Genomic DNA, 11734 nt, shown 5'->3' on the forward strand with positions numbered 1-11734 from the left:
ATGAATTTAAGATCTTATACATTTGTGAGCACTGAAGGTATGAGGTCCGTGGAGCACGCCATTTTTCACTTTATGATTTGATAGAGAAACATTGAAGTTGTGACTAAGGAAAGCTTGAGTAGATAATCATAGAATAAAAAAAAATGTTTTGTTAAATAATCCACTACATTGTTTTAAACTAGGTTGATTAATTAAAACAAAAGTAGTTTTCATTAAAAAATTTAAAAAATGCTCCACTCCCAAACAGTAGGCGGCGGTACTTCATTTTAACGATGATTGACTTCCTCCGTAAACCGGAAAAGATAAAGACAGAGAATCTGACCTTCCGCGGTAGGTTACTCCTGCAAGCATGGCTGCCCGAGCACTGACCAAAGGTAAAACTAAACTTTTCAGTGTCACCTGGTTGTTTGTAAGTGCAGTTCACAGCTCTAGCCAGCAAACCTGTGGCTTTGATTGTATGCATTTATCGGTTAGCGACTGACCGCTAACGCCAGCAGTAGCAGAGTAGCTAGCCGAGATGCTAGCTGTCAGTGCTCCCTTGTTACGAGTTAACGTCACATGTCTGTTTCTCGCTCAGGACTGTTGGGGCTGCGGCAGCTGCGAGCTGTTACCACCGGATACTCGTGTGGTGGACACCAATATGCTACCGCTACGTCCGCTAAACCTCTTCAACCTGCACACGACGACGTGTCAGGTGAGTCACCGGAGCAGGGATGGACGAGTGAGAACGAGCTGTGTGTTGTCCCTCAGATTAACATTAGTGTGATGTCTCTTTCCTGCAGAAAAGGTCCTGAGCCTGCCTCTGGACAAACCGGACTTTTTCCGTGTGGCTGAGCTCTTCTCGGTGAAAGACCTGTTCGACGCCAGAGTTCATCTCGGACATAAGCAAGGCTGCAGGCACAGGTCGGTTTGACTTTACACACGTTGTAATCAAAGTGAATCCCTGTTGTTGAGAGGCTGGTTCAGAAGGTGTGGGGGTTGTTTACTTTACCATGTAGTTACCTTCAGAGAAGCAGATGAAAGCTTGTGATTTTTTTATTGATCTATTTAATTGGAAAAAACGAATTATTGTTTTGGTGTCTAAACATGTATGAATGGTTTCTTGAAATGTCTTATGTAGTCCAATATCGGTCAAACATCTAAAGATATTCAGATTACCATTGTAGAAAAGTTCAAACAGGAAGTGGAAAAGTCTTGATCAAACGTTTATTAATCAAAAATGTTTTTTGATTGACTTATATATTATACTAATGTATCTGATCTGGTGAGTTTTGATAATTGTTGATACTTTTCTTGTTTTTGCTCTGTCATCCCGCACATTTATTAAAAATGAAACACTCTGCACTTTACCAATTGTCTTTCTGATCACGTTTGAACTTTCCTGTAATTATCTCTCCCTCAATATCCAGACTTATGGAGCCCTACCTGTACGGCTGCCGCTTGGACCAAGATATAATCGATCTTGACCAGACTGTGGATCACCTTCAGCAAGCCCTGAACTTCACTGCCCACGTTGCGTACCGTGGCGGCGTCATCCTGTTCGTCAGCCGCCGCCGTCAGTTCGGCCACCTGGTGGAGAGCACCGCTCAAGAGTGCGGGGAATACGCCCACACGCGGTACTGGCAGGGGGGGCTCCTCACCAACGCCCCCATCCAGTACGGCCCAGGCGTCCGCTTGCCAGACCTCATCGTCTTCCTGTCCACCCTCAACAACGTGTTCCAGCAGCACGTGGGCATCAGAGACGCAGCGAAGATGAACATTCCCACAGTGGGTGTGGTGGACTCGAACTGTAACCCCTGCCTCATCACCTACCCCGTGCCTGGGAATGACGACACTCTGGCTGCCATGGAGCTGTACTGTCGCTTATTCAAGATGACCATCAGCCGCGCCAAAGACAAAAGGCGGCAGATGGAGCTGGTCCACGGCCTCACTGCTCCCTCCACGCCAAGCTCATGACATATCTCCTGATACAAGAGACATTAATTCATGTGTATTAATGAGTTCAGACTGGCTGCTGCTCCCATTCATCAGCTATATTTAGAAAAGCTCTGATGTTGGTGTATGGGGCCTAGTTGAATTAGCCAGTGCTGTCTTTGTATAAAGACTGAAGTTGTGTAAATGCATCTTGTTTCCGTTTCATGGGCGTCTCGTCGTAACTCAACATTTTCCCCATACCAGACCTGTAAGAGAGGAGGGTTGCAGATGACTTGTGAAGGTATAAATTATGTTGTGCATCACTGTTGATGTCTAAAATCAGGCAGCTCTTTGTGTTACTGCCATATTCACACTCGCAAGTGTTAGAACATAATGTTATTAACTAAAACCCCTTTACATTAGGGAAGCACCAATCTGACCTTGGATTTTAGTATCAATCTGAGAATCAACCCAATACCAGTGTTTAATCAGATGGAGGGCTGTGCAATATAACCACAATCTCAACTATTTAAACAATAGAAGATAATATGAAACAAGGATTTTCTATCGTCACATAGTACTTTTTTTTTTTTTTGTTCTCTTCATGCTTATTAGCTCTCCAAGCAAGTAAGCACATATAGAAGGAAACAATGAATAGTTCTACACTTCTTACTGAAATCCAGTCACGATTAGACCTGTGCGTCCCCTGGTTTACGTTATATCTTCATCTCTAGTCACAAGATTCTTGTCATGCTTCCACTGTCTTGTACCCATGAGCCTTTGTAGGTTAAACCCATTAAATACAAGGCAACACATGGACTCATTTCAAACATTGTATGTGCGGCAACATGTCGCAACAAAAGGTCATATAGCCTTTAAATGAATAAATGCATATTGTGTGTATATAACTTGGAGACTGTTACTCTGACTCCAATGTGGTCATTTCTTATCCTCTGGTGAATCCTCATCCATTCCACTGTTGGATTATTTTTTTGACCACAACTATCTTTTTTTCCATTTATATTATATATTTTTAGCTACTTTATTCATGTACTCCACTACAATCCAGATTCAAATAATGCATTTAATCAAAGATTATTTTATCCCTGTGGGGGGGATTATAAGCTATATGACACTAAATTCAGTAAATAAAATAAGCCTGTCCATTACCTGCTGCAACAATAAAGTACACATTAATGCATCGATAACGAAATCCAATAAGTGGTGCAAAGTAACTATGTATTCCAAGTATTTGCTCAGGTACTGAGCTGCAACCAACATGACCCTTCTGGCCAAAATGAAAAGCTGCAGGCAGATTTAAGAAATACATTTATACATTTTGGAAATATTTGATTGAAAAACATTTTTTTTTATATATATATATAGATTTCATTTCAATAAAATAAAATTAGGCGCTTTTGTATTTTTTACAAATGTGAAGAAAAGGCTAACGGCATGTAAATCTTTTATTTTCCTCTTCGAACTCAAAATGCAGCCCAGTAAAAGGTTTTAATATTATAATCTGAGTTCAGCAAGACCATGTAAATTTGCCATTGACTATTTGATTTATTGTTCTCTGGGGTATTAGTTAAGATTTAATAAAAAAATTTCATGTGATTGTTTGAAAAGTAAAGATACGTTTCTATTGTCTTAGATTTAACTGGTTTTAAGAAGTTAAAAGAATATAAAACATATAATTTTCTTTTTAAACTCTTTTAATTTGTCATATGTAATAACGTTTTACGTGGCTATATTGTTAGTGGGCTTAATAGGTCTACCTACAAGACAAAAGTGAACAAATATACAAATGTCATAAAAAAAACTGAAACTAACCAAGTGGCCTATTGTTTTTTTTAGCAAAATGAAAATATTTAAGTGTCCTGTTAATGCTCATAATTAAAATCCTCCATGTATAACAAGAGGTAAATACAGTATATGTAAGACAGGGTGTGCTGTTGACATGTGTTATTCCTCACATAGAGACAGGGACATGAGGCTCACACACGCGCGCGCGCGCACACTCACACAGAGCAGATTTATGTCGGCAGAATAAAGAAGCAGCTCCCGCATCCTCCCCTTTAAAGCAGCGGCGCAGTGATGAGTCGCTGGGAAACAGAGGTTTCGTGTCTGAGCCGCAGTAGTGTCCTCTCAGATTTTAAGATTTCTTCATTAACGGATTTTCTCTCGATTGCAGCTCAAGGCGTTTCTCGTCCTTTTTCATTTCCTCCGGGCTGCGGCGGAGAGTTCCCTGCACCAGATGGATCCTGAACCACAAACTGCTCCGTTTCAAGGACGCGATCATGATCGGTGTTGTCTTTCCTGCGAATGATTCATGTTTGAGGAGGAAGAAAGGGATGGATGAGGACACGGTGCTGTGGAGTTGAGATCCTGGCTGGTTGTGTGTGTGTTGGTGCAGGAAACATCATGGCTTCATAATCACACGCGTCTTTTTGAGGTTATTTGTGTAACTGGTGTGGATCTGCTGCTGCTGACGATGAGGAGGATGATGATGTGAGGATGTGAGGATGTGATCTCTGCTCTCTGCCTCCACACACGCACACGCGCGCGCTCATGATGCCCAGGGCTGTGAGGAGACTGGTGCACATGGTGCTGTTCTGCCCTCTGTCCAAAGGCCTGCAGGTACTGTCTGTGTGGGAGCGTCAGGATCATGTCACAAGTTGTGGTTGTGTTGTTGTCAGGGTCCACTGCAGTGCATGTGTGTCCAACCATCTGTTCGCATGGGCAGTTCACTCCAGGTCGAAACCTTAGAAACAGTAACGTTTGCGAAATAGCAGAAGCGAGAGCAAAAGTAAAAGGAATCAATACAATGCATGATATTTAATTTAAAGCAAATGAATCAACTAAAACAAGAGAGAAACTAAAATAACTCGCAATGTTTTGCCTGAAATGGAAACTTTATGTATTTAAATACGTATAAAATGTTCATGTACCTTTATTACATAAAGTGATTCAAGGGTCAGATGTAATGAAGAGTTTTTTTATCATGTTGAGCCTTGTAGGCAAAATAAATGTTGTGAGTGTAAGATTGAGCTTTAGATTGTTCTGTAAGTTATTCTGTACTTTATTACGTTAAACTGAAAACCCACAATGTACTTGTGTTTTCATTTAGTAAATACTATAATACTAAAACGTGTGACAGAAATGTGAGCATAATCACTTCATACCACAATAAACTCTAGAATTAAGTGAAATCAGGGAATACAGTAGAATAAAAGTAGGTACTAAGTTGGATTTTGAAAGCAAAACTTTGCAATGTAATATGTTCTGTGCTCCGATGCACTTGTACTTCTATTTAATATCATTTTTCCATCATCGACTATATTGTATCCTGAGGTCAAGACACCAGCTGTTCTCTCGGTCACTGCGCTGTTGCGTTTGTCGTCCTGATTCTACAACCAGCTGTCTCGTTCTCTTGGCTCACCGTTTTCTGTTTTCTCCTGCCCCTGCTTCCCTCCGAAGAGTCGTCTCCCGGCCCTTAAGGTGAAGTACCTTCTCCTGGCATGGCTGGGCATCCTGGTCGCCAGCTGGGTCCTCTACATGCAGTACGCCTCTTACTCGGAGCTCTGCCGCGGGCATGTCTGCCATATGGTCATCGTAAGTACAGTCTCAGAACTTTGACGCTCACAGCACAATGAACATATCAGAAAGGCCACGAATCCAGTAACTACATCACCACAGATATCCCCTATATGCACCTTTTAGTGGGCTGCAATCTTTCCTACAACTGCAGTCTTCAGCTGCTTTTGCCTGAAACACTGAACACTGGAGATCCTGTGGACATTCACGGAGTGGCTGTACGTGAGAACGCAAAATGTCAGAGTGAGAGGCTCCGCATTTTCCGCAGGCTTTCTCCAGCCGATCCTCTAGTATAGAGTCCGCAGAATGGATGTAGGAGCCGATGTCAGAACACAGCAGGAGATCCTCTATACAGGAAACATTGTAAAAACATATTGATTTCGATGTTGGCCGAACAGAGAAATATTGGTTGTGCACATGTGTTAGGAATCCACCGCAGAAAGTCCACACCCAATTCTCCAGTGAAGTCCATGTCTGTAAACAGCTCTACCCTCCCCTTGGGGATTTAAAATCTTTGTAATATGATGTTTTTCATGATTCTTGTAATTGGTTTGATTCAGTCGATGTTGTGTTGATTGGATTTATGAAGTTTTTGGTAGGGTTGTATTTATTTGCTTATTGTGGATGTCTCTCAAAAATCTCAATCGAGATTTAAACTCTCAATGAGAATAAACGAAAAGGATTAAGTAAAAATAGCCCCATTGATTAAATGTTATGTTACTGAGCCAAATGTATATTGTTAGTAGCAGCTGAATATAGCCTCATATTAGCATCTGGGGTGATTTGTAAACTTTGGTTGAGATCCTAAAAAAAAATCCTTTCAAAATATGTATTCTAGCAGTGTTGGTTGGAAGATCTTAGATCAGGACGACTGGACAGAGAGTCTGTCTTCTGGGGCAGAAGGGACAGTAGGGGGCTGGATGTGTTGACCTCTTCCTTCATGCGTGTCCTTCACTTGTTGGGTAAAGACAAAGCCTTATAGCTTCGCTGCTCTCCAACTGTGTCCAGCTGTTGTCAGAGTTTTCAGCTGTTGGGAACAGATCAGGCACTGACATTTCATAAGACACTGACGAACAGGAGTTTTTGTGCCTGCATGTGAACTTCCACATTTGTGTGTTTGTATTTGTATGGACATGTCATGAAAATCCACTGGACTGGAGGAGGGAAGGTGCATTATGGGGCACGCTACTTCTTTGGTGTGCATTACCAGGATTGGATCAAGGCATTAATGTTCTGTGCAGTTATTATGGCTTTACTTTGCAAAGCAGCGTGCCCATTGGATGAGAGTTTGCACAGTATACTTCACATTGAAAACCACAATAAGTGACCTACATGACTAAGAACAGAGGTAACATTAATGTGTTATAATGTGTGGATTGTATTATATAACCCTTCCTCATTAACATTGCTCTGCAGTGTGACCACTACAGGAGGGGCATCATATCGGGCTCGTCCTGCAAGGCTCTGTGTGACCAGAGAACTCTGACCCTGCAGCACTGCATGTCCACCTCCTCCACACATCAGGTAAAATTAACACACAAACACACACACAAAACACTGTACATACACACCCACACAAAAAGTTTTGGCTAAAGAAGTCATTTGCAAATTTATGTTGATGTTCTTTGCTTTGCTGTTCAGTCCCTGAGTGCTTATTCAAATGATATTCCATCGATGCCTGCATGTTCATATACAAGCATTTAGAAGCATGTTTTCTCACATATCCTCACATGTGCAGGTGTACAGTGGAGTGTGGAATGAGAGGCCTGTTGTGATCAAGTGCGGCATCGAGGATCCTGTGAAGATCGATGGGGCTCCGGCCTCTGTGCTGCGACAGGAGATGAGCTTGTTCGACAAACCCACTCGTGGAACCTCCATGGATGAATTTAAAGAGATGCTGCACAGTTACCTCAAGGTTTGTTTTGTTTTCAGCGATTACATACTATCACCTTAATTTCAGTTTAGTTCATTTCAGTTTATTTTAAAAAAACAGGTAGGAATAAAACATAGCATGAATATTAAGTAACATAAAGAGTTCATCTTTAGTCCAAAAAAGAGTAGGAAGTAATCTTCTGTATCTCTCTGTAACAATACAAATAAATAAATACATGAATAATACATATTTAACCAGACACTGTCAACCCCCCTCTTGCAGGTGAACCTTGGTGATCAGTCGTCCCTGAGCACCTTGGTGGACAGGGTCATCACTCTTGCTGACATCAACCAGGATGGCAAAGTGACTCTAGCCGAGGCCAAATCTATCTGGGCTCTCCTCCAGATCAACGAGTTCCTCCTGATGGTGGCGCTGCACGAGAAAGAGCACACCCCCAAGCTGCTCGGCTTCTGCGGAGACTTGTATGTGACGGAGCGCGTGGGCCACAGCTCCCTCTACAGGCTGGAGGTGCCTCATTACCTGCAGGCCCTGGTCCCTGAGGCCCTGAGTTTAGGCCTGAACCACTGGCTCGCGCCGACGTGGCCCCTGAGAGCTCGCATCACCATAGGCCTGCTGGAGTTTGTGGAGGAGGTGTTCCACGGCTCCTACGGCAGTTTCCTAATCTGTGACGCCAGTCCACTACATGTGGGCTACAACGCAAAATATGACTGCAAGATGGTCAACCTGCACAGTGTGGCGTCTGAGGCGGTTGTGCGGGGGTTTCTGAAGGGACGGCGGTGCGAGACCAACGCAGACTGCACCTACGGCCGGGATTGCACGGCCACCTGCGATCGGCTGGTGAAGCAGTGTAACACTGAGGTCGTGCAGCCCAATCTCGCCAAGGTGTGCGTGCTGCTGCAGGACTTCCTGCTGTTCGGGGCGCCGTCAGACCTGCGCGGAGACCTGGAGAAGCAGCTGCGCACCTGTGTGACGCTGAGCGGCTTGGCGAGCCAGATGGAGGTGCATCACTCGCTGGTCCTCAACAACCTGAAGACGTTACTGTGGAAGAAAATCTCTAACACGCAGTACTCGTGAAAACAGGCTGAGATCATCCAGCCTGCACTATGAATCATAACAGGAACATGAGTCGTTTTCTTTTCTCCTGAATCTGTGCCAAGCATTCTCGAGGGTGGTGGTTACTTATGTACAATTTATAATATATTTTCTCCCTTCACTGACTGAATAACAGGAAGCTGTGAACTAATGAATTCAGATGGACGTGCACAGCACAGGCCTTAAGTTGCCTGGGCAACTGCCCGTTTGCCCGCTTTAACACAGCTGCCCCCCTGGAGAACAGAAACGTGTAATTATTAGTTTGGTGCATAGATATGAGTTATCCCAATAGTTTCTAAAGTTTGACCATATTAAAGTGCGATATAAGCCAGTCAAATAAGATATAAAAAAATTATGTAGTTTATTTTCAAAGTATAAATATTGTGGTTTGCAATTGGATAGGTGACTGTGTTAGGCTACAGTCTCCTGTAAATGATTTTAAACATAGATATGATTGTGTTTTGAGCTTATCTACGTAGTATGTTAACTTACACTCGCAAAGGGGGGTCGGGAGGTTTCCTTTTTTCATGCTAGAGTAGTGGGCCCTCGAAATGTCTGTACACGTCCCTGGAATCCACAATATGAGAAAGAAGAGGAAGATGATCTATTATCTTAAAACATCATAAGACCCCCATTATGTTTCTTTAATTTTTTCCCCTGAGCATTATTTTAAATAGCAATTTCATCTGTTTAGAAATCTCAGGGCAATGCCTTTCATTTTATTTGGGGAAACTCTGACCGTCAAGAAGTGTTTTTTAAAATGTACTGGACAATTTGTGGTTTTGTAGATACTCCCTAGTAGATACAAAGTGTCAGATTGTGCCAGAGTGTGATGGTTTTTGTACTGTAACTGTGAATCTAAGTGGAACATTGTCTATTCCTGTGTATAATTGAGTATGAAACTGTGGTAGAAGTAAGATTCAGTGATGGATTGAACAATGCAAATATTGAAATGTCCCTGCTGGTGCTGATGTGACCCTGATGGACATGTTGGAAATGGAATAGAGACAATTAAAACGGTATGAAGTTTTAATCCATGAATAAAGTTTAGTTGATTAAAATGTTCCACACATTGTGCTTAAGATTGTATTTATTTAAACCCGGCAGTTCGAGTAAGTATAGAGGGAAATCGTCAGTCAACAAGATGCATTCAGTGCTGCACAGAGACGAAGCTTGTCCCACTCCAGAGACACAGGACAAGATGAGGCAGCTCAGGACGATACAGTGTCTGCAGAAACTGATCAGTCAAAGAATGGCACAGCCTTTTTCTCTCCAGTTATTCCACAACCTCATGTTGTGTCTTTACGTCTTGCCACTGATGAAATACACAAAAGAGTTGAAGTTGGTGCCTCGCTGTCTTGATCATCTGACTTAGATATGAAAGTCCCTCAACGTAGACACCACAATGTACTGTTGGTTGGTCCTTTATATATAACCTGACCTTGGTACTGCTTAGAGAGAGAAGGGAGTATCTGGGGAATAAGACAGGCACTATTCTCCTGTACAGATATATTGTAATATACAATGAATATAATATATAGTTGAATATACAGCAATGTGTGAGGATGGTCAAAAATTCCTCAACATTCATGATTTAGGAAATAATCACATTTATCAGAGCAAGTTAAAAGTCCCATCCTGTTTGTTGATTAACCCTGTGTGATGGCCGCACCAGCAACCACACACACGGAAACTCTGTAACATGGTGGTAACCTCTTTTAATTCCTTATTTGCTTAGTTTATTTTCTCTTTACACATACACCCACTTCATTTATTAAATTACGGGACACATTTCAGTTTAATACAACATACTTTTATTTATTAAATTAAATTTTTCCTGTGATAACTAATCAAGTTTACTTTAGGTTACCAGTTCCTGGGGGTATGCTGCTGGAGTCATCTGGCCAGTCACCAAAGGGAGGCCCAGCTGCAGCAGAACAACCTTAAATGGCTTTAAGCACTAATTGGACAGGACCATATTGCGGTTTATCAGGGGCGGGACATTATTTTCTTATTTTGATATTTAGTTGTTGGTCTTTGATTATTGTTTGATATTTATATTTAATTATTTCCCCTTAGTTAACATGATATTTTCTGATAATGGGGTGTTATGTTGTGGCTGTAGATCGTTTCAATGTTAGAATGTGTAAGTTTATCCCCCTTTCTTGTTTTGAGTGGCTTGACCAGCTACCATATATGTTTCCCTGTGTCAGTTTAGGACGAGTTTTTTTTTGTGGTGCTGTCAATTGGTCTCCATCTGTTACTGGAGGCTAATTTGATTAATTGACCTTTTTACTGGCCCAAGGGGTTGTGAAGTTTATCTTTTGCATCTTTGTGGATGGATACAAAATTAAAAGACCAGTTGTTCAAAGAAACTATCTGTGGCTCTCTGGTCTTTCTGCTCGGTCCCTGCCACCCTGTTTACTCTTAACGTGTGATGATTTTATTCTCTGTTTTTAACACCGTGCCATTAATTTATTCGTATAACGTTGTGGACATTCTGGCGTCAGTGAAGCTCACAGGATCGAAACCAATCTAAACTCCACCAGAGTCTCGGCTCTATTTAAAACGAAGTCAATAAGGCCAGCGGCGGGAGTTACGAGGGGCAGTGAAGGCAGCATGAATCGGGGTCAAAGGGTTCAAAGCCCCACATGGAGGCTGCTCTGCCTCCTGCTGCTTAGCAACACGGGGGTAGGGAGAATAATAAAGAGGACTTTAATTCTAAACGACGCCGCTCTTTGTTTCAAAATAAAAGTAGTTCCCGGCACCGGGAGGTAAAGTGTGTCATGAGTTGAAGAGTCGCTTCGGAACCATATGTTCCCTAAATGAAATCTGACAGGCTGACGTCAGGTGGAACTCAGCAGCCGAGAGCCAGCAGCATAGTTATATGGTCGTGGTGGCAGCTGCTCGTGGAGGCACTTCCGGTGGCAACAGAAACTGCCACTGACATGGGTTAGCAGCTGCCGCGATTTGAGGCAGCTGTCAGTTGCCATGCTGGACCGGTCTGTGAACGTTTAGGTACTTGTTATTGTTCCGGGGCATGGATGGTGGAGACGCTGCGTCCACTTGTGGTGTCATTCCTTAACAACAGTTTTATTCCTTTCTACCTTCGGTGCTCATATGTGCTGTATTTTAATACGGCCGAAATCCCAAATAAATATTTCTCTACTAAAAGATTTGTTAATATTAAAGTCACTTGAACCCAGTCATTACTATAATACCGTTGCTTTCTACGAC

At 42.4% G+C, this 11734-nt stretch overlaps 2 protein-coding genes across 2 annotated transcripts; both read left to right on the forward strand.

The window, feature by feature from the left end:
• Positions 1-117: 117 nt before the first annotated feature.
• Positions 118-2237, forward strand: mrps2 (mitochondrial ribosomal protein S2). The gene is made up of 4 exons (XM_053447758.1): positions 118-374; positions 578-694; positions 783-903; positions 1410-2237. Exons 1-4 carry the CDS (start codon positions 350-352, stop codon positions 1954-1956), a joined length of 810 nt encoding a protein of 269 aa, XP_053303733.1. The 5' UTR covers positions 118-349; the 3' UTR covers positions 1957-2237.
• A 1734-nt stretch (positions 2238-3971) lies between these two features.
• Positions 3972-9553, forward strand: dipk1b (divergent protein kinase domain 1B). The gene is made up of 5 exons (XM_053411286.1): positions 3972-4554; positions 5395-5529; positions 6928-7035; positions 7250-7426; positions 7667-9553. The coding sequence occupies exons 1-5, from the start codon at positions 4486-4488 to the stop codon at positions 8477-8479; spliced, it is 1302 nt and encodes a 433-aa protein (XP_053267261.1). The 5' UTR covers positions 3972-4485; the 3' UTR covers positions 8480-9553.
• Positions 9554-11734: the final 2181 nt, after the last annotated feature.

The sequence above is a fragment of the Pleuronectes platessa genome, chromosome 19 (genome assembly GCF_947347685.1).
Source record: "Pleuronectes platessa chromosome 19, fPlePla1.1, whole genome shotgun sequence".
NCBI lineage: Eukaryota > Metazoa > Chordata > Actinopteri > Pleuronectiformes > Pleuronectidae > Pleuronectes > Pleuronectes platessa.

What these genes read in the sequence shown, in the direction of transcription:
- mrps2 (XM_053447758.1), top strand. Translation starts at nt 350, where the DNA reads ATGGCTGCCCGAGCACTGACCAAAG. An exon ending in TGCCCGAGCACTGACCAAAG is followed by an intron (nt 375 to 577) that starts GTAAAACTAAAC and finishes TTTCTCGCTCAG; the next exon opens with GACTGTTGGGGCTGCGGCAG. An exon ending in TGCACACGACGACGTGTCAG is followed by an intron (nt 695 to 782) that starts GTGAGTCACCGG and finishes TCTTTCCTGCAG; the next exon opens with AAAAGGTCCTGAGCCTGCCT.
- dipk1b (XM_053411286.1), top strand. Translation starts at nt 4,486, where the DNA reads ATGATGCCCAGGGCTGTGAGGAGACTGGTGCACATGGTGCTGTTCTGC. An exon ending in ATGTCTGCCATATGGTCATC is followed by an intron (nt 5,530 to 6,927) that starts GTAAGTACAGTC and finishes ATTGCTCTGCAG; the next exon opens with TGTGACCACTACAGGAGGGG. An exon ending in CCACCTCCTCCACACATCAG is followed by an intron (nt 7,036 to 7,249) that starts GTAAAATTAACA and finishes TCACATGTGCAG; the next exon opens with GTGTACAGTGGAGTGTGGAA.